Genomic DNA, 19837 nt, shown 5'->3' with positions numbered 1-19837 from the left:
TTGTGGAAGCCAGCACTAGTCCCTACCATGTGGGGACCAGCTCTAGGGGATCATGTGGGAACCTTGTGGGGACCAGCTCTAGGGGACCATGTGGGAACCTTGTGGGGACCAGCTCTAGGGGACCATGTGGGAACCTTGTGGGGACCAGCTCTAGGGGATCATGTGGGAACCTTGTGGGGACCAGCTCTAGGGGACCATGTGGGAACCTTGTGGGGACCAGCTCTAGGGGGCCATGTGGGAACCTTGTGGGGACCAGCACTAGCGGACCATGTGGGAACCCCCTGTACTGGCTTCGGCTTAGCCCTCAGCTGGTACGGACATTTGGGGCGATAAGCAGCGCAGGAGATTCGTTCTCTCCCTCTTTGCCTTTGAATAAATGAAATTTAAAATCCAGAAGTTGAATTTTATCTGGCACGTGTGACTGAGTGTGCTCTTGGGCTAACCAAGTCAGAAACAAGACTGATGGCTGTCAAATCGCAAACATCCAAGAGCCACGGGCACCCACACCACCCTAACCCACAAGTCGGGGTTTGGGGCGGGGAGGACACACCTCGCAGGCCGGCACAGCACGGCGGCTCCCGGCAGCAGAAGAGGAAGAGGCCGCGGTGGAAAGCGTCATCGCGGCCGGGAAGCGGCGCGTACACCTGCAGCAGGAAGGCGAGAGGGCGGCCGCACAGCGCACAGGCCAAGGCCCCGGGCCCCGGCAGCCCCGCCGCGCCCAGCCACGCCGGCCGCCCGCCCACCTTGCTGGGGAACTGCTCGCTTCGCAGCCGCCACGCGGGCGCCTCCTCCGCAAAGCCCAGCTCCACCGGCGCGGCCTGCAGCGCGGCCATGCCGACCGGAACCACCGCGCCCAGGGGCGGTCGGGCGGCCGGAAGGCGGGAGGCGGGAGCACGGCTGGAGGTCTGGAGCTTGGTGGGAGGAGGCCTGCAGGCCAACTTCCGCTCCGTCACGGGAGGGTTTTAACATTTTTCCGGGATCGCGTGTTGGGGTAGCTGTTCCTCGAGACAAAGTGGAGACATTGGGTCGCTGAGGTCTGTTATTCACGGCAGGGAGTCCCGTTGCCACGGGTCTTACGGTCACGCCGAAGCTGGAGCCGGTCTGCCACGAGGGAAGCCGGAGGTGGTTCGCCTGACTGGGATCCTTCCCACCCGGACCCCGCCCCGGGAGCGGCCTTTCTGTTGTCACCCCAGGAGGCCGTGTCCCTGTTGGTGTCCCCGGGGCTTCCTGTCGTGGCCCCAGAAGGCAGCGGGAGGTGGTCCTAGAGCCTGTGCCTGCACCAGGACTGGAGACCCCTCTGAGCTTTGCTTGGCCCAGCCCCAACAGTTGTAACCAGCCGCTGCAGTATCTCTTGCTCCTGCTCAGCCATTCAGATCCATCTGTCTTTTTTTTTTTTAAAGATTTATTTTATTGTAATTACAAAGTCAGATATACTGAGAGGAGGACAGAGAGGAAGTGGAGCTGCCGGGATTAGAACCAGCGGCCATATGGGATCAAGGCGAGGACCTTAGCCACTAGGCCACGCTGCTGAGCCCGCTCCATGTGTCTTTTAAAACTAAATACTTCCATTCTTCCTCATTAAATTGATGGTGGGTGAGGCACTGTCATGCAGCCATGGCATCCATGCAGGTGCTGGTTTGTTTCCCAGGCTCTGTTTTTGATCCGCTCCCTGCGCAAGTGCCTGGGGAAGCAGTACGTGATGGCTCAAGCCTTGGTCTCCTAAACCCATGTGGGAGAACCACGTGCAGAAAGCAACTGGCCACTTGGCTCCTGGGTTCACATCGCCTCAGCTTGCCTCAGTTCGCCGTTTAGGGAGTGAGCCAGCAGGTAGAAGAGCTCTCTGTCTAGTTCTTTCTATAACTGCCTTTCAAATAAAATAGAATAGATCTGAAAAAGAAATGAATTGTGCTGTTGAGAGCACAATCGTTGAAAACTTTCAGTTTTTGGTGTGATATATTGATGTGACTGACTCACACAGTATAATAACACCCACAGCTGGTCCGTAGAGTGTAATAACACCCACAGATGGTCTGTATAGTGGTTCTAACAAGCTGAGTCTCTGTGGGACAGTCACAGTGTCCTGCACTATGATGTGACCTCCCCTCCTCCACACTCTGGGATGCTCACTTGCACCCCACGCATCAGCACTGTGGTCCCACCCCCCCATCCCCAAGATGACCCAGTCGTCTGGACTGATGGTGTTTGTATCCAGCAGGTGGCACCATCAGGTGCACAGCCTGGTAGGGCAGCTGCACCCTGCTCTGTCCCTAACCCTAATCCTGCCCTGTCCCCCCCACAACCTGCACTCTTTGCTCTTGCTGGCTGTAGTCCCTGTCACATCTCCTAGTGGCTCCCTGAAGAACCAGGACAGGGGGCAGGGTACCAGAGGCAATGAGTACCACCACCCCACCCCTGGGCCCTACTCCTGCCCTGGGCTCATCTGGGTAGCAATGGACTGAGATGATCTTAGCTTCTGGGTGCGTTCCGATGTGGCCCATCCCCTCCCCGCAGCTGGGCTGGCACCTGGGGCACCTATAGCAGGTTTGTGGATCACTGCCTGGCCCCTCCAGGATGACACCACCTCCACCAAGCACAACTGAGTCAGTGGCTGCAACCTGGCTTTCATGTGGCACTTTCTACAACAGGAGCTCTGTGCCATGCAGCTGGAGATCAGTAAGTGGAGGGATTTGATGCCAACCTGGCACCACCACTGCCAGGGGACTCAGGGGGCTGGGCTGAGACTTTCTGGGCCTGAACTAGGAGCATGGAAGGGGGTTCATGGCCAAGGGTTGCTGGGCTGAACTGGGAGCATGGGAGGGAGTTTGTGGCTGAAGCTTGCAGGGACTTGACTCAGGGTATGAGAAGGGTCTGTGTCAGTAGCCCACCATTGTGGGGAGGATGTGCCTGTAAAACCCAACAGGCAGGCAGTCATCAGCCATGTGTGAGTGTTAATCCAGGGCCAGCTGAGTGTCAGGGCCAGCTGCCTGTCTCAGGAGGCTCACAGGCTCTGTGGCTTGGAACCCATGGGTTGCTCCCTTACCTCTCAGTGCCTATGCTCACTGGGCCTGTGCTGGGATCCTGTGCTGTCTGCAACAGTGACCACATGGCTGACTGGCCTTTTGTTCTGGTTCAGGTCATCATGAAGTTGAAGAGTTTTACCATTTGCTCAAGGTCATCACTGAAAGGAGGCTCCTTGTTCTGGGGCAGGGGGCAGAAGGAGCACCAGGCTGGGCCACCGGAAGGCTGCATTTGACATCGGCCACTTGCAGAGGTGCTGGTCTCTGTCATTGCACACCCTGAGTTCCAGAGAGTGGACACTGGTACATTCTCACCACAGCCCCCAGAGCTGCTGCTACAGCTGGAGGAGACCATGGCTGCCACTGTAGGCCTCAGTACCCTTGGAGGATGGCTGCCAGGGTGAACCTTCCTGCCCAAGACTCCCCACCTGCCCCCATGGCCTGGTAAGTGCTCCTATGAAACAAGAAGAGCTTCTTCCTAGATACCTGACATGGTTCTGCCAGCCCAGGGCTGTTTTCTGAGTCTCCCAGGCATGGGTCCTCAGGGAGCATAGGGCCCTACTTGCTGTGAGGGTGTCTGGGGTTGGGAGTGTTGGGCTTTGCTTACATCAAGCTTCCTGTTAATACACCTGAGAAGGATGCCCCAAGTGCCATCTGGGAGTCCCCTGGCTCCTGGCTTCAGCCTGGTCCCAGGCCAGGAACCAGGATCCAGGAGCCTCTTCTGGGTCTTCTGTACAAATGCAGTGTTCCAAGGCCACATGCAGGGAGCTGGATGGTAAGCTGGGCCTCCAGGATACAAGCTGAGCTGGCGCCCATATGGGATCCCACCATATGCAAGGTGAGAACTTTAAGTGCTAGGCCATCACACCAGGTGCAACCATTTGGTATTTTCAAAAGCAAAGATTTCATACCTGCTACAGAAACAGCTAATTGTAATAATGAATCACTGTGCCATGGGGCCACGTTATGTGTGCATGTGTGTTTGTTAGCTTTGCCGACTACCCGAGAAAGAAAATACCAGCCAAGTACAAACAGACCTTTATTATGAGAAGAGAAGTCTGTTCCTGGGCCTTACCCCTTGCAGCAGAGGAACAAACAGGAAGGAGAGGCCCGCAAGTGGGGCTGGGTAGTGGAGACAAAGGTTTCATACCCCTTCTGACATGGGTGCTGGGTAGTGGAGACAAAGGTTTCATACCCCTTCTGACATGGGTGCTGGGTAGTGGAGACAAAGGTTTCATACCCCTTCTGACATGGGTGCTGGCACTGGCCCTCCTTCGGCCCTGATAGGGCAAGGAATGTTGGCCTTTGTCCATCATTGGCCCATATGTGGCCTTGCTGCCTTCGGGATGTGCCAGATCTCTGGCTGAGGTCACTGCGGTGTCCACCCACTTCCTGTAACTGCAGTAACCATCATGTGTGTCTTTCAAATTTGAAAGAGAAAGGGAACATCGAAGAGAGAATGGGAAGGGGATTTGGGGAAGAGGGGAAAGGAAAACCCAAAGCCTATGGAACTAAAATAAATATGTAAATAAATAGATAAACAAATAAATAAATAAGAATGGGATCTGCCAACTTCTGATTCACTTCTCAAATGGCTTCAATAAGCAGAGCTGGGCCAGGTGGAAGATAGGAACCAGGAACTCCATCCTGGTTTCCCACATGGGAGAAGGCCCAAGGATCTGGCTCAGTCTTTATTGCCTCCTCACATATGTTAGCAGGGAGCTGGATTGGAAATGGAACAGCCAAGACTAGAACTGACACTGGTGACGCAGGCAGCTAGTTCAGGGTCACGAGCTTGAAAGCCATTCCCCTACCACCTAGGTGTTCCCTCTGGCCCACCTGTGACTCTCACCTGTCACCTGAGAGAGGGTGGTATTGCATTGTTGTGTAACCACTCTCCTCACTATAAAGGTCCATGATAGGGAGGTGCTCACCATCTTGGTGGTGTGCTTCTGTTGGTCTGGTACTCTGGCTCTTGGCCTCCCCAGTACCTCTGAGGACAGGTATGGCCCCTGTGTGTCTGTATTCCTCACCCTCTGTTTACTGCTTGGGTGGGACAATGAAAATAGAAATGAAGTACATCCAGGTTATTCGTTGCATGTCTCTTAGGATAACTTGTATTGTTGGGGAAGCTGGGACATAGGTCTTCAGCTTAATGAATGGACTTGCGGGTAATGACCATTTGTTCCTCTTGGGGTTATAATTGATTGGATTGCCATATGGACTTGTGACTTACTATTTCCAGTGGGCCCTGTTATCACCAATAAAGACTCCTTAATAAACCTTAGACATGTCTGGTGTGATCTCGCTCACACCCAGGAACAGCACACTGATGTGGAATGCTGTTGGCAAAGATGGTGATTTAAATGGTTATGCCAAGCCCGTCTCCATACTGTCTTTTCTGTGATGACACTTTATTATTTATTTATTTATTTATTTGCAATTATGGCAGAATCCTCTGAGATGTTTCCTTTATTTTACAAACCGAGACTTAGAGATATTTCTAGAAAACACTTTTTCCCTATGTGATACACATGGTAAATAAAAGAGATTTCATGCCAGCTAATATATGAACATTTTATCATTGGCATGGAAACTTGAGGAGAGAAATTGTTTCTGGCAGAGCATCACTTTATACTATTTCTTCTGTTTGGTACTCGGGGGAAAGGTCAGTGTTGACGATGATAAACACAAGTAGATGACCACTTTGTGTCCCCACAAATGTCCCTGTTTAAGCCCTCACATCTTTCTCCTTCACTGCCATGTGAAGGCACAGAAGACGGTGATCTGCAAGCCAGGAAAAGGCTAGATGAGCAATATTCCCTAATGTTAGACTGTAAAAGTAAAAGAAACCTCACTCCTTTATGAATTTACCCGGCCCTGAGTATTTCCCAGAGAAATAGAGAGTGAGTTGAAATATATGGATATAAAATTATATTCCAGTTTGGGCCAATTGTAAAACTGAATTAAAAAAAAAATCCTTGGTGGTTTCCCAGATTGCATGTGATTTGATAATTACCTATTTTTAAAAATTAGAAGTGACTTAAATATGAGAAGTCAGTATGGCAGACTGTCAGTTATGGCATGAGCCTTGGAACCTTGCATCATAACAGCAAGTTGCCTTGGCTACGGCAGAGTTCCTGGTGCTGCCTGATTTGGCTTCAAATCTCAGCAGGCCCACAGGCTGCGCCATTTTCTGTGTCAAGGATTAAAGAAAAAAGCTGTTCTTATCAACCAAAAAGCAGTTCAAGCTTTTAGAAGGTCATTCAGATCTGTGCTATACAAGGTAATCTCTTCATGTGTGATTTGAGATCATCCAAATAGATCGGCACCCCCAGAAGGTGTTCTGACTTGCTTCCCCTAACACACAGGAACTAACCCATGACTTCAGTATTGGTTTCATAGAAAGCTGCTTGTGTTGTTCAGAATTAGTGCTGCCAAGACAAGACAATAGACTATGTTCTCAGAAGACATGCTGCCTGTGCTCTGGGAAAAATATGTTTCTGTAAGTCTCTGCAAATCCCTGCCCTATTCGAAAGAGTTTAATATTTTCTTCATTATATTTGTGTTTTCCTAGTGTAGTCACAGAGACCTCTTGGAATATGGTGGAAGTACAACCAAATTATAGAAAGAATGGTCTGGTCTTTGTACACATTTTAATGTACCCAGTATTTTATGTTCTTTAGCCGTTTTTTTGATAAAATTTGAATGACAATATGGGACTTACTTTACCATAACCTTGCATTACATTCATTTTCATACTAACATGAAACCAACCTGTAATTACTTATTTACAAGTAAATTAGTTTAAAATATTGGGAAAATACAATATGATTTTTCCTAAGTGAGTCAGACAATTTTGTTAAATGACATGTCTGACACTGTTCATTTCAATGGAAATAGCAGCAGATATTTGTGGAGAACTTTACAGTTTAAGAAAGCATTTGCAAACTACACTTTGGTTATAATTTCAGCAATACACATGGGTTTTTGTTTAGATTATGTATTTTATTATCAATGCCATCATTGACATTCACATGGGAATTCATATTTCTTTCAGTGATCCTTCGACATGCATTGTGTATGTAAGCTGTTTTATATACTGCTGAAGGTACTTCAACCACAGTCTTTTGTGGCTCTTGGGTCTACCCTCTGGGCAGCTGGTCCTGCCCTTTGTGCTTTTGGCTGTGTTCTGTGGCAGCCTTACTTTCTCAGGAATAGTAGAATGTGTTTGCAGAGGATCTGTTTTATCAGCCTGTTTCTGTTTGTACTGACATGCAGTAGGCCCCCATGCCATCAACCTTCCCTGAAACACTTTCCCAAACTGCCGAGCTGTATGCATCCTAGGCTTCCTGTTGGTTCGCCTGGGAAGTTAGGGCAACCATGGTAGCACTAGTGACTGCTTCTCATCCCTAAGTGTGTTGGATGTCAGTGGTAGGAAGAATTCCCCTCAAGTGAATACCCTACAGCCCACACCCAAACCCCTGCCATCTGTGAGTCAGCTAGAAAACAGAGTACACTGTGAAGATGTATCAGCTTTCCAACCCTAACAAAGAAGGATGATCCTAAATGGGCCCAACACTGTCACGTAAATATCATTTGCATAACTCAAGGGGACTGGCACAGAACACAGCCAGCTTCTAGGAACAGGTATCACCAGAGAGGAGAGAAAAAGCGCTTAAACCTTAGCTACCTGAATTCAGTCTAGAAATTTTTTTCTGAAGCAAATCTTAAGGGAAATTTAAAGTAACCTGTATCTTAGAAATGCTTACAAAAACGATCACTCAACATATTTAAATCCATGTAATCCAATGTTGTATGTTTAGTCTGTCTCTATTTTTATTAAAAGGTTTATTTATTTGAAAGGCAGAACTAGAGAGAAAGAGCAGCAGAAAGAATCTTTCTCTGGCAGTTCATTGCACAAATGGTTGCAATGGCTGGTGGGGGGGCTGGTCCAAGGCCAAAAGCCAGAAGTTTCTTCCGGGTCTGCTCTGTGGGAGCAGGGGTAAAAGTGCTTCTCAGGTGCGTGAGCAAGGAGCTGAATAAAGGGTGGAGTATCCATGACTCAAATGGGTGCCCATGTGGGGTGCTGGCGCTGAAGGCAGGAGTCTCACCCACTAACTTAATACCAGCCTTCCCAGTCTGTTTCAGTCTCTCTCAGAAAAAATTATATATTAATTGTGTGCTTTCTGATATTTATTCAGCCTCCTAATTAAAGTAAGAAATAGGCACGATACAGGCAACAAATGAATGCATGGTTCTCAAAAAAGTAGCATTTAGAGTGTGGTCTGCAACACATATTCAGCATTCAGAAAGACTATCACTGTTGGCTCCCTTTGTTATGTTTGTTCAGGACCCTCCTTAGGCTGGCTGTGCTCAGGACACACTTTGTAGAGTCCTAGCATGGTCCTCTGTGCTGTGCGCCAATGGGGAATAGATGTGAACATCTTGTGTTTGACCGTGGAGCAGGTAGAACCTCCGTAGGCTGGCTGTGCTCAGGACACACTTTGTAGAGTCTTATGGTCCTCTGTGCTGTGCGCCAATGGGGAATAGATGTGAACATCCTATGTTTGACCGTGGAGCAGGTAGAACAAGAAGTCTTCGCAGGAGCATAGCTTCTCCCATAATATTTGAGAAACTAACACTGATTGTTGCTTGACTTTCTGAAAATAAGAACAACTTGAATATTAAGTATGTAATGTCACCCAACTGCCTGCAGATGATCAACTACATAGTGGACAAACTGGAGGAAAGGACTAGCACCTCTGACAAGATGTTGCTCTTCTTGGTTTGGCCTGCAGTGAAATGTGTGGCCACCTTCCAGTGAGTACTAATTCAGTCTAGTCTGTACATGGATTAGCTGTGGAAGGGCATAGTCGCTTGCAGTGTCTAGGACAGAGAGAAAATTTCTCCCAGACTACTTTGAAAGGGAAACATTGGCCCTAATGACTGACATTTTGACTCCAGTAAGAACTCATTGAACTTACTTTAATTCTGAATCTGTATGAAAAAATAAATATTGTGGCTGTTATTTACAAATGATATTCTTGTCTCTGGGCCAACATATTCATGCACATGTAAGTAATCTTTAGGGTAATTTAGAATCCTGCTACTTGTTACATTTGACAGAACAGGAAGCTATAAAGTCCTCTGTAAATTAACACCTTTTTCAACTTGTGGAGACTGAGGCTTCCAGCGGCTCAATGACTTTCCCAGGATCTCATAGCTTGCATCCCGTGGTCATGATTCAGTGCTGACTTTCTGCACCAGCCTCTCTTGAATGTACGACACACTTCCATCATGTGATACTGCTGCACAGATGGAATCCTTCCAGAAACCAGAAATGAGGAAGGCAGTACTTGAGCCACTGCCTTCTGGCGTGTTTATACGTGCACTGATAGTTTTATGTAGTGTGGACATTTCATGTAGTTCATTTTTTTTTCCTGTTTCTCTGGTTGTAGTTATTCAGCGATAAGAAGACGTAGTTATTCGGGAATAATAAAACTTTCACAAATGGAGTTTTGCCATTACATACATTTTTCATTTTTATGTTGTGATTAAAATGTAAATTTCTGAAAATAACGCTTTCCAATAATTGCCCTTGTAAGAATAAATGTGTTAGAGAGCGTTCTCTCGTAGATGCTGCCCGGCCTCCTGCTGGCTCCCACCTGAGAGCTGAGGGCTCCTCTGGTGTGGTCATGCTCTGCTCTTCATCTCAACACTGGTTATGAGCGTGCTCGGGGGACACATTTTTGCTTTTCTGTACTTTTTTGTGCATTTCTTTGGTATGCACACTGTATTTCAGTAAAAAGTTATAAAATGGCCTTGAACAGTGAAGTCATTCTAAAAATAAAGTCCCCTAATCTCCATGCATATTTTGTTTATCATTAAGGAAGCTATAGATGTCATTTTCACGTTTTTCTTCTTTCTGTACTATGAGCTGGAAGTAATAATACTCTCAAGTTTTCGTATATGCAAGTCACTCTACTGAGTGCTGAAGAAATGGCTCCACTCATAGCCTGAGAAGGAGCCAGGGCTTGCAATCCATGTAGGAATATTGTTTGAATAAGACTGCTCATCACGTGGGACGTATATCTAGCCCATGTCTTCATCTCTTGCAATGTTTCCAACTCATTCTCTAATCTTGATGAGTCTGTCAATATGATATGATTTAAAAATATTAGCTGCATAGACTGATCTGAAATTAGTTATTAATTACATAATCTACTTTGTACTGTTGAATTTGTTTAGGAACATCGACATATCCCAAGAGGAGGATCATGCTAGAAACATTCTCCTTCATGTCTTTGCTGTAGACATCAGCAACCATGCATCAGTAAGTGAACTTCCAATTCTACCTGGAATTGTATAAACTTATATTTTTAAGCCTTTCTCTTTGACAAAGATTAGAAAATTTCAGCTCCATAAAGTAAAATGGAATAATGTTACTCAATGTAAGATTTCCTTTCTCTGTTACTCTGCAATTCCAGTTTCATGAACATTGAAGTCTTTTAGTTTGTCTACAGTCTGAAAGATGTGTTAATATTTTGCTTCTTTAGACGGGATGCTGTTTGTTGGGTTAATCATATTTCCAAGCTGAGCCAGTAAAGCTTTCTTTTAGATATGTTCAGGTAAAGCAACATTGTCTCCTATTTCCACTTTCCCTAACTAATGCATGGTTTATTTTTAAACATCTTTTTACTTTTTTTTTTCAAAGACTTATTCAGTTTATTACAAAGTCAGATATGCAGAGAGGAGGAGAGACAGAGAGGAAGATCTTCCGTCCGATGATTCACTCCCCAAGTGAGCCACAACGGCCGGTGCTTTGCCTATCCGAAGCCGGGAACCTGGAACCTCTTCCAGGTCTCCCATGTGAGTGCAGGGTCCCAAAGCTTTGGGCCGTCCTGGACTGCTTTCCCAGGCCACAAGCAGGGAGCTGGATGGGAAGTGGAGCTGCCGGGATTAGAACCGGTGCCCATATGGGATCCCGGGGCGTTCAAGGCGAGGACTTTAGCCGCTAGGCCACGCCACCGGGCCCAACATCTTTTTACTTTCAAAGAAATAAATCTCTGTGAAGTTTTTTACTTGTCCAGAATGTAAAGAGGATGTTTAAAAAATACGTATATCCTTACAATATTTTTCCTTTTTTTAAAGATTTATTTATTTTTATTGGAAAGGCAGATATACAAAGAGGAGGAGAGACAGAGAGGAAGGAAGATCTTTTGTCCACTGATTCACTCCCCAAGTGGCCACAACGGCTGGAGCTGAGCTGATCTGAATTAGCAGGAACCAGGAGCTTTTCCAGGTCTCCCACGTGGGTGCAGGGTCCCACTGCTCTGGGCCGTCCTCGACTGCTGTCCCAGGCCACAAGCAGGGAGCTGGAAGGGAAGCGGAGCTGCCGGGATTTAGAACCAGCACCCAAATGGGATCCTGGCTCGTGCAAGGTGAGGACTTTAACCACTACGCTATCGTGTCAGGCCCCACAATATTTTTTCTATTTTCTGTTTTCTATATGCCATGCAAACCTGCTGATTTAAAAACAAAAGAAATTATAAAATGATTATGAACATTTTAAAAAGCTTCTTTTCAAGTTTTGTAAAACAATATTGGTAGAGTTTTTTTTTTTAAAGATTTATGTTTATTACAAAGTCAGATATACAGAGAGGAGAAGAGACAGAGAGGAAGATCTTCCGTCCGATGATTCACTCCCCAACTGAGCCGCAACGGCCGGTGCGCGCCCATCCAAAGCCAGGAGCCAGGAACTTCCTCCAGGTCTCCCACGAGGGTGCAGGGTCCCAAAGCTTTGGGCCATCCTGGACTGCTTTCCCAGGCCACAAGCAGGGAGCTGGATGGGAAGTGGAGCTGCCGGGATTAGAACCGGTGCCCATATGGGATCCCGGGGCGTTCAAGGCGAGGACTTTAGCTGCTAGGCCACGCCACCCGGCCCTATTGGTAGAATTTTAAAAGTCTATGTAAGGACTTGCAGACATCCATTAAAAAAATGAGCATTTTCAGTGAACCCTAAAGCCTACTGCTTGCACTTTCCAAAATATTTTATGTTAATGAACTCTTTATATTCCTAATTTTTGAGACCCAAGTTCTGTAAGTGTGAAAGTCTGCTTATGTTTCTTAATATTTCTTTAAGCTTTTATTTTCTCAAAGCATGCAGACCTCATTACAGATTACTCTGATGTTATGAAATTGACAGGCACAGTACATCTTCTTAGACACTTATCATCTTTTTAAAAAACACTGCTGTGGTTCTGGCATGGTAGCCTAGCTGCTGAAGTTCTCTCCTTGCAAGCAGCAGGATCCCATAAGGGTGCCAGTTAATGTTCCATCTGCCCCACTTCCCATCCAGCGCCCTGCTTGTGGCCTGGGACAGCAGTCGAGGACGGCCCAGAGCAGTGGGACCCTGCACCCACGTGGGAGACCTGGAAAAGCTCCTGGTTCCTGCTGATTCAGATCAGCTCAGCTCCAGCCGTTGTGGCCGCTTGGGGAGTGAATCAGCGGAAAAAAGATCTTCCTTCTTCTCTGTCTCTCCTCCTCTCTGTCTCCCCTCCTCTCTGTATATCTGCCTTTCCAATAAAAATAAATAAATCTTAAAAAAACCAAACCACTGCTGCTTGCAGCTCAGATAGGTCAGGTAGGTCAATCCTTGCCAGCCCTTTCAGGTGATTTGGATGAATTGTCTCCCTGTTTTTGTGGAGTTGTCTTTCTGTGGATGTGAAGGGCGAGGGAACTACTGGCAGCTATGGAAATGCAAGTTAAATTTTGAAATGTTCTGTCTTGAATCCTGCACTCATTGTTTCATACATCGCCACGGTGAAAATCTGAGTGTGATGCCGGACTCAGAAGGGTTTTCTCTACGTCGTCGTTTAACAATGTGAGTGCCTGTGACGGCCAGTTATTATAATTTAACTTGAAGTGAATATACGTTCTGTAACTAAAGAAGCCCATATTGCAGAAATGTAGCTCAGCGAGGCAGGGAATGACGCAGCTCCCCCTGTCTAAGTCATCCCTCATGTTGGTGAGGACCAGACCCTATAGCCCCGCATTCGCAGTCTAAGTCATCCCTCATGTTGGTGAGGACCAGACCCTATAGCCCCGCATTCGCAGTCTAAGTCATCCCTCATGTTGGTGAGGACCAGACCCTATAGCCCCGCATTCGCAGTCTAAGTCACCCCTCATGTTGGTGAGGACCAGACCCTATAGCCCCGCATTCGCAGTCTAAGTCACCCCTCATGTTGGTGAGGACCAGACCCTATAGCCCCGCATTCGCAGTCTAAGTCACCCCTCATGTTGGTGAGGACCAGACCCTATAGCCCCGCATTCGCAGTCTAAGTCACCCCTCACGTTGGTGAGGACCAGACCCTATAGCCCCGCATTCGCAGTCTAAGTCACCCCTCACGTTGGTGAGGACCAGACCCTATAGCCCCGCATTCGCAGTCTAAGTCACCCCTCACGTTGGTGAGGACCAGACCCTATAGCCCCGCATTCGCAGTCTAAGTCACCCCTCATGTTGGTGAGGACCAGACCCTATAGCCCCGCATTCGCAGTCTAAGTCACCCCTCATGTTGGTGAGGACCAGACCCTATAGCCCCGCATTCGCAGTCTTGGCAGTCATTCTCCTTCTTGCTGAAACTTATTCATGAGCACCAAACTCCTTTATTTTAAAAGACACACATACTGCTCCCGCTAGTTGGGAGCGGGCAACTCGGGTGAGTTTCATTGTTGGGGGGGGCAGACTGAAACTTCGGCAAAGTGGCGGGCTGCCGGGGGTGCCTCTACTCCATGAAACTCGGCTGCAGAATGGCGCCAAACCCCGCGGGCGCGTTCGCAGTTCCCCCCAGACCCGGGGGAGGGGCAAAGGAGCCCCCAGGTTGGCAGCCATGGGGGCTGCCTCAGAGCTGGACTAAAGTCTGAGCTCCGCCCTGCTCCCGCTAGTTGGGAGCGGGCAATTTGGGTGAGTTCCATTCGCCAAACCCACAGCAGGGAGGCTGAGGGCGAGTCCTCCGTTCTGGGCGGCCAGTGCAACAAGTGGTGCCAGGCTCTGCCTGCTGGCCGCCCGGCGGCGAGCTCAGAGATTTTTACGATATGGAAAGCTATTTGGGGACACCCATCAATAGGCCCAATGGAGACAGGATTCCTTGCAGTGTCCTGGAACAGAGGCTTGAATCTCTAGGACAGCACACCCACTGCCCTCGTTGGATGGTGAATAGAACACAGGTCAAGCCGAGTTGGGCCATTACACCTGCTACTGTGCTTGGATCAAGGATGCGAAGCCACAGTGTCTAAGGCTGAGGCTAGGACAAATGAGGGACTGCAACAAGCTGAGTCAGAGCAACCACTGGCAAGCATATGATCTACGGCTAGTAACAGGCCCAGTCTGGGAGCCAAGGGGATACCCTGACTGGGTTGAGGCTCCCTCCAAGGGGAATGTGTACAGGAATGGGGGCTGTGTCCTAACCTAGAAATAGTTGTAGTCTCCCAAGGCACTAGTGTGGGCTGGGATTGGATGCACCGGACTGTGCCGGACCCCAACACCATCTGGTGTCCTGGATAGCCACGGTAAACCTGAGACTGGATAGGCTAGGTCTCGACCCCCCACTGAGCCACTTGTGAACTGTACGTGGGTATAGACGAGCCACAGCTGGGCTGAAACATCCTATAACAAGAACCTGAATGGGGTGAAAGCCAGCCAGGTTAAGCCACTGTTCCTGCTTGGACAGGAGGTAAACTGAGAAGAGCTGGCTCAAAAACCCCCTGGTATGCGCATAACTTGGCAAGGGGAGAGGCTCAGAGGGAGGTGCCTGGGCAACTCCTCTGGCAAGATACAGACCCTCCAGGTCAGCGCAAGAAGCACAATAGGAAACAGCCCAGAATAGGCCATGGAAAATTTCCCGCGGGCATACATTTGGCACGGGACAGGGGCAGACCAGGCTGAATCAGTGCATGTTGTTGGCATATCCAAACACCAGAACAGAGTGTGGGTTGGGCCGGGTTTGTTTGCGACAAAACCAGCGTACAATGTGGAATGTCAGGGTGAGGTTACCGGTACTAGATTTGACTGCAGTGCCCAACCAGCACACGTGAGAACCAGGAGGGGCAGAGCCGGCATGGGAATTTAGGGGCTGGTCCCCTCCCCGGACAGCTGCTCCCACTGGAGAGCGTGGGCTGGTTTGGGGACAGACCACACTAAGCAGGGCTACAACACCTGTGTACCGCATGGGAACTAGACCAGGGAAAAGCCAGACTGAGCAAATTATCCCCTACTGGGGCAAGCATAAATTAGAATGGATGAGGAGTATAAGGACTTAGCCGCTACACCAGCTGGCAGAAGCTGGCTCTGGGGACTAATTCTGTCAAGTCAAATCGTGGAACCACCCGAAAAGTGCATAAACTGGGACAGTGAACGACCCAGGAGGGAAACAATGGGTTCCCCCCTCCTGGGTCACTGCTCCCGCGGGAGGACATGATAACTTGGATGGAGCTGGGATGGCTAGACAGAGAGGAACTCAACAACATCTGTGGGGGCTGGATGGCCGAGCTGGTTAGTCAGAACTAAGCTTTAAAACCCAGGGACAAATACAAGAGCTAAATGGGATGTGGGACAGACTGGACTAGTCTGCTATACACACAGGTAAACCAGGATAGGGGGCTGGCCTGGTGGGGGTTATTGTGGGTTGCCCCGACTAGGCTGCAGCCCCCACTGGCTGACGCAAGTGCCGAGTACGTGCTAGGCAGAACCAACCTAGTCTGCAACACCCACTGGTTCCAGAGCAACTCCAGTCCGAAAACAAACCAGCCCAGGAATTGCACCTACAAGCTGATTGTGGCGATGACCAGCTGGACTCAGAACCCTAGCCAAGAAAAGACAGAGGACAGAACCGGTCAATCAACCATCTCAGATATATGTTGGCAGCGAAAACCGGGCGAATGAAGACTCTATGATGGACAGTGTCAACCAGTGAACTCTACAACGACCTCATCGAGCTGGGAGTGGCGAGACTGGCAGTGATTCATAACTAGAGAAATATTAAAACCACTAGGGGTTGATCGCAGCTAAATAGTCTCCCCGAGAAGCTGTACATTCCATCTGGACAATGAGCAGCTGGACTGTGTGCTTAGCATCTGTTTGCAAGGGAAGAATCTTGATTGAATTTGAACTGTAATGCTGCAACGGGGTGGGGGGGTCCACCATGGAGGAGGGGCATGGGGAGGGGTGGGGGGAACCCCAGAGCCTATGAAACTGTCACATAATGCAAAAAAAAGACACACACACTTGATTGAAGACATTTTCAGCTTTATATTACATAAAGGAATGAAAGTGAATTAAGGATCAGTGTCTTCTATGTGGTTTATTTATTGTTAGTCAAAAAGAAACTTTACCTTTAAAATAATAATAATTTGACATTGAATAAGAAATATGATGTACAATTCAGTGAAAACAACTTTGATCTTTTTTTACAGTTTCAAGTTGTGGTAGCAATCAGTCTACATGCAGTAAATGATCTAATCAAAGTATCACTATCAATACTCGGAATATGTGTAAGTTACCTGCCAGTCATTTTGGGTTTAAAAATTATTCTTAAGATTAATATGTTTTCACCTAGTTATGAATACATGAAATGAATATGATTTTACTATATTCTTCCCTGTATAGGACAACTATTGTAGATATCATCAAAAATTGTCCCCCATATCAGAAAGATATTTAGAAACTTAAAGCAGCAGAGAAATATTCATCTATATATGGGCATCACTCTTACATTCACATTTTAAATGTCACATGAACTGAAATTCATAGCATAAGGAACTGGAAACAGAACATTAAAGTGCAGTTCTATAGCAATAACATGCTTGACAAGTATAAGACCCTGAAACATTGAAAAGCACATAACAAATTCACATAGTAAGTAGCTCCTGAATTCGTTGTTAAATAGCCTGTATCCTGTGATCACATGCCGCCCTCTCCTGATTCCTTCATGCAAAGCCACAGGAGCAAAGTCATTTTGGCAATATGCCTCTGAACATACACTGTATTAACTCAAACAAGCATCTTGCATTTGATGACTCAAGTGTCTTCCTTAGAAATGGCAGTTTTCAAAAGAAAACTCACATTGAGCTTTTGAAAACTTATAGAAGTGTACCATGGTAAGCAGGCATTTTAGTTACAGTGAAAAGCAATGCACAAAGCTTCCAGCGTAAGTGAATATAAAGGTTAGCATAGGACTCTTCTTGGGATAGGAAAGTGTATTCCTCAGTCTTCTCTCTTGTGTTAAGCAGTGAAATATTTAGGCAGCATAAATGAAAAATAATGTTACAAAAACTTTTTCTCAGTGAACACATGTAGTTCAAGCCAGAAGTCCCAACTTCCAGATTCATTGTGGGTGTGTGCCTCTGTATGTATGAGTGATACTTGATTCTGCATACCAACTGTAAATGCTTATTATTTCTCATTCAATAGTGTGATTTAGAGCAAATTATCACCAGACCCCATCAGCCTGGACCAAGTTGCTGATTACCTATAAAATCAGCTTCTTTTTTTTTTTTAAAGATTTATTTACTTTTATTACAAAGTCAGATATACAGAGAGGAGGAGAGACAGAGAGGAAGATCTTCTGTCCGATGATTCACTCCCCAAGTGACCGCAACGGCCGGTGCTGTGCTGATCCGAAGCCAGGAACCTGGAACCTCTTCTGGGTCTCCCATGTGGGTGCAGGGTCCCAGTGCTCTGGGCCGTCCTGGACTGCTTTCCCAGGCCACAAGCAGGGAGCTGGATGGAAAGTGGAGCAGCCGGGATTAGAATCAGTGCCCATTTGGGATCCTGGCGCTTTCAAGGCGAGGACTTTAGCTGCTAAGCCACGCCACTGGGCCCTAAAATCAGCTTCATACAAGAGGAAAATATTCTGGTGATTTTCAGCATTGTTCAGCTTTTATTTGCAGTCAGAATAAACCCCTAAGTCATCTCTGCAAGTGAAATCACTGTAAAATTGCAGGCCCACTTCCATAGAGGTGACGGTTGGGATGACTGTGAGGAAAACGGGATTACATTGAATACTCCTACAATTTGTAATTTCTCCAAATTATAGCTTGTTACAAAGTAATGTGGGTTTTAACCTCTGTGGATTTTCTGCAGACTACCCAAGGAGGTGCATGTGTGACTGCACTCTATGATCAGGGAATTGGTGCTGTTGCCGATGTAGAAGAGGATAAAGGATTGCCTACAATTCAGAGGTGATGATGTGATAATTACTCTAAGCATGTCTGAAATGCACAACCAACCATTGTCTTAAAGAGCTATTATCTTCTCGGATAGAGCTTTATCTGGTAAAGAATGACCAATGTGAAATGGTTTTTAATGTGGTCGTAAAGATGAGGCCAGTTTCAATATTCAAGATTGTCACTGTCATTTACCTATTGCTTTTCTCCTAGTATTGCAAATACGTAGTCCTTTACCATTGAGCACACATTCAAAATATGTCAATTGGTTATTGAGGAAACCCACTGGGTAAAGAGATGCTACTAAATAAAATTACCCAATGCTCCATTTTAACATTGCAAATGAGAAAGTTAAACACAAAAGGACCATATATGGTTAAGTAATTGAATTCGATGACTTTTTGCATTCATGGATGTTCAAAATAATTCTATTAGATAAATAAGTGCTTGCAATGAAGGTTGCCAAAATTAAAATATAGTGTTGGAGTTGAGAGGTTGTTTGTTTAAGACACATTGCCCTATTTCCATTTATTTTCATTGGGTTGTAATAATGGTATTTAAATGTCTTGTTGTCTTTATGTATATATACAGCTTCCTTATCTAACGACTAGCTTTAAGACTGAAATTTCTGTCTATAGGCTCTCAAAACACCTTCCAAAAATCAGCCATGTTGTTTTGTGGTACTTGTTGAGGTCCCTACCCGTGATGTTTCAACACTCCTCATTCAATCCAAAGACAACTTTGAAGTCACTGTTGTGTGTTATTCCAAGCATGCTTTCCCATCAGCAACCCACTTTCAAGATACCAACACTGGAAGAGAATCAGAAGGTAGTGGGATGCTCTATTTTGTAACCTGAGGAGCAGGATACTCTTTGGAACGTGAGATTCAGGGATATAAATTCTGATGGGCAAATTTATAGAGTAAAAATTCAATATATAATATATAATTTTATATATATATATAAAACCACCTATGGGTGGTCTAGGCCATTCATTCAATTATGACAGTGATGGGAATGTAGATTGTGAGCAGAGTAGCAGTGCAATGTTTCTCCATTCTCATCCAGGAGACAATTCACTGATCTGACTAAACCACACAGAGAGAAGTAGATAATGTTAGAAGCAGGAACCTGCAAGCCAAGGGGCAACTCTGGCTCTCAGCCCTGAGTTGGGGGCAGTGGGAACATAGTTTCCACACTAAGCTTTTCTCTGCTGAACTGTTGGTATTGACAGTCTCCTGAGGTTGTAATTGACCCTGCCCGGCTGGGATAAGCACATGCAGCTCCATACACAGCCAGCAGTGGCTCATTCAGGGAAACGCTTACCTACCCTTTGATCTCTGCTGCTGCAATATGAAAATGAGCCCAAGTTTCTGAGCAACAATAATCGAATCATATACCCGCCCCCCCAATACAGTCACAGCTCTTTCCCAAAGCCCTTCCTCCCCATTGAGATGTAAAGCTTGGAGTAAGTACAAATGTGTCGCGAGCGACTGCAGCTAAACCACTCAGCTTTTTGAGCTTACTCGTTTCTTGCCAAATTTCCCATCCAGAGGCTCTGCTTCCCAAGCTTAAGATGCTTCACAAGGTCTTATC

At 46.9% G+C, this 19837-nt stretch overlaps 1 protein-coding gene and 1 long non-coding RNA gene across 2 annotated transcripts; one reads left to right on the top strand and one right to left on the bottom strand.

Annotated features, from left to right (window-relative positions):
* Nucleotides 1-248: 248 nt before the first annotated feature.
* On the bottom strand, nt 249-928 carry LOC105942588 (programmed cell death protein 2-like). The gene is made up of 2 exons (XM_058674027.1): nt 551-928; nt 249-366 (listed from the first exon to the last, which is right to left on the bottom strand). The coding sequence occupies exons 1-2, from the start codon at nt 831-833 to the stop codon at nt 305-307; spliced, it is 345 nt and encodes a 114-aa protein (XP_058530010.1). The 5' UTR covers nt 834-928; the 3' UTR covers nt 249-304.
* A 52-nt stretch (nt 929-980) lies between these two features.
* On the top strand, nt 981-19530 carry LOC131482185 (uncharacterized). Its single transcript, XR_009246791.1, has 7 exons — nt 981-1034; nt 3134-3461; nt 8737-8840; nt 10269-10353; nt 16491-16568; nt 18160-18257; nt 18881-19530. It is a non-coding gene; the product is annotated as an uncharacterized LOC131482185 (long non-coding RNA).
* The last annotated feature ends 307 nt before the right edge of the window (nt 19531-19837 follow it).

This window comes from Ochotona princeps, chromosome 2, assembly GCF_030435755.1.
Source record: "Ochotona princeps isolate mOchPri1 chromosome 2, mOchPri1.hap1, whole genome shotgun sequence".
NCBI classification, from domain to species: Eukaryota; Metazoa; Chordata; class Mammalia; order Lagomorpha; family Ochotonidae; genus Ochotona; species Ochotona princeps.
This window is presented reverse-complemented; position numbering and strand designations above follow the sequence as displayed.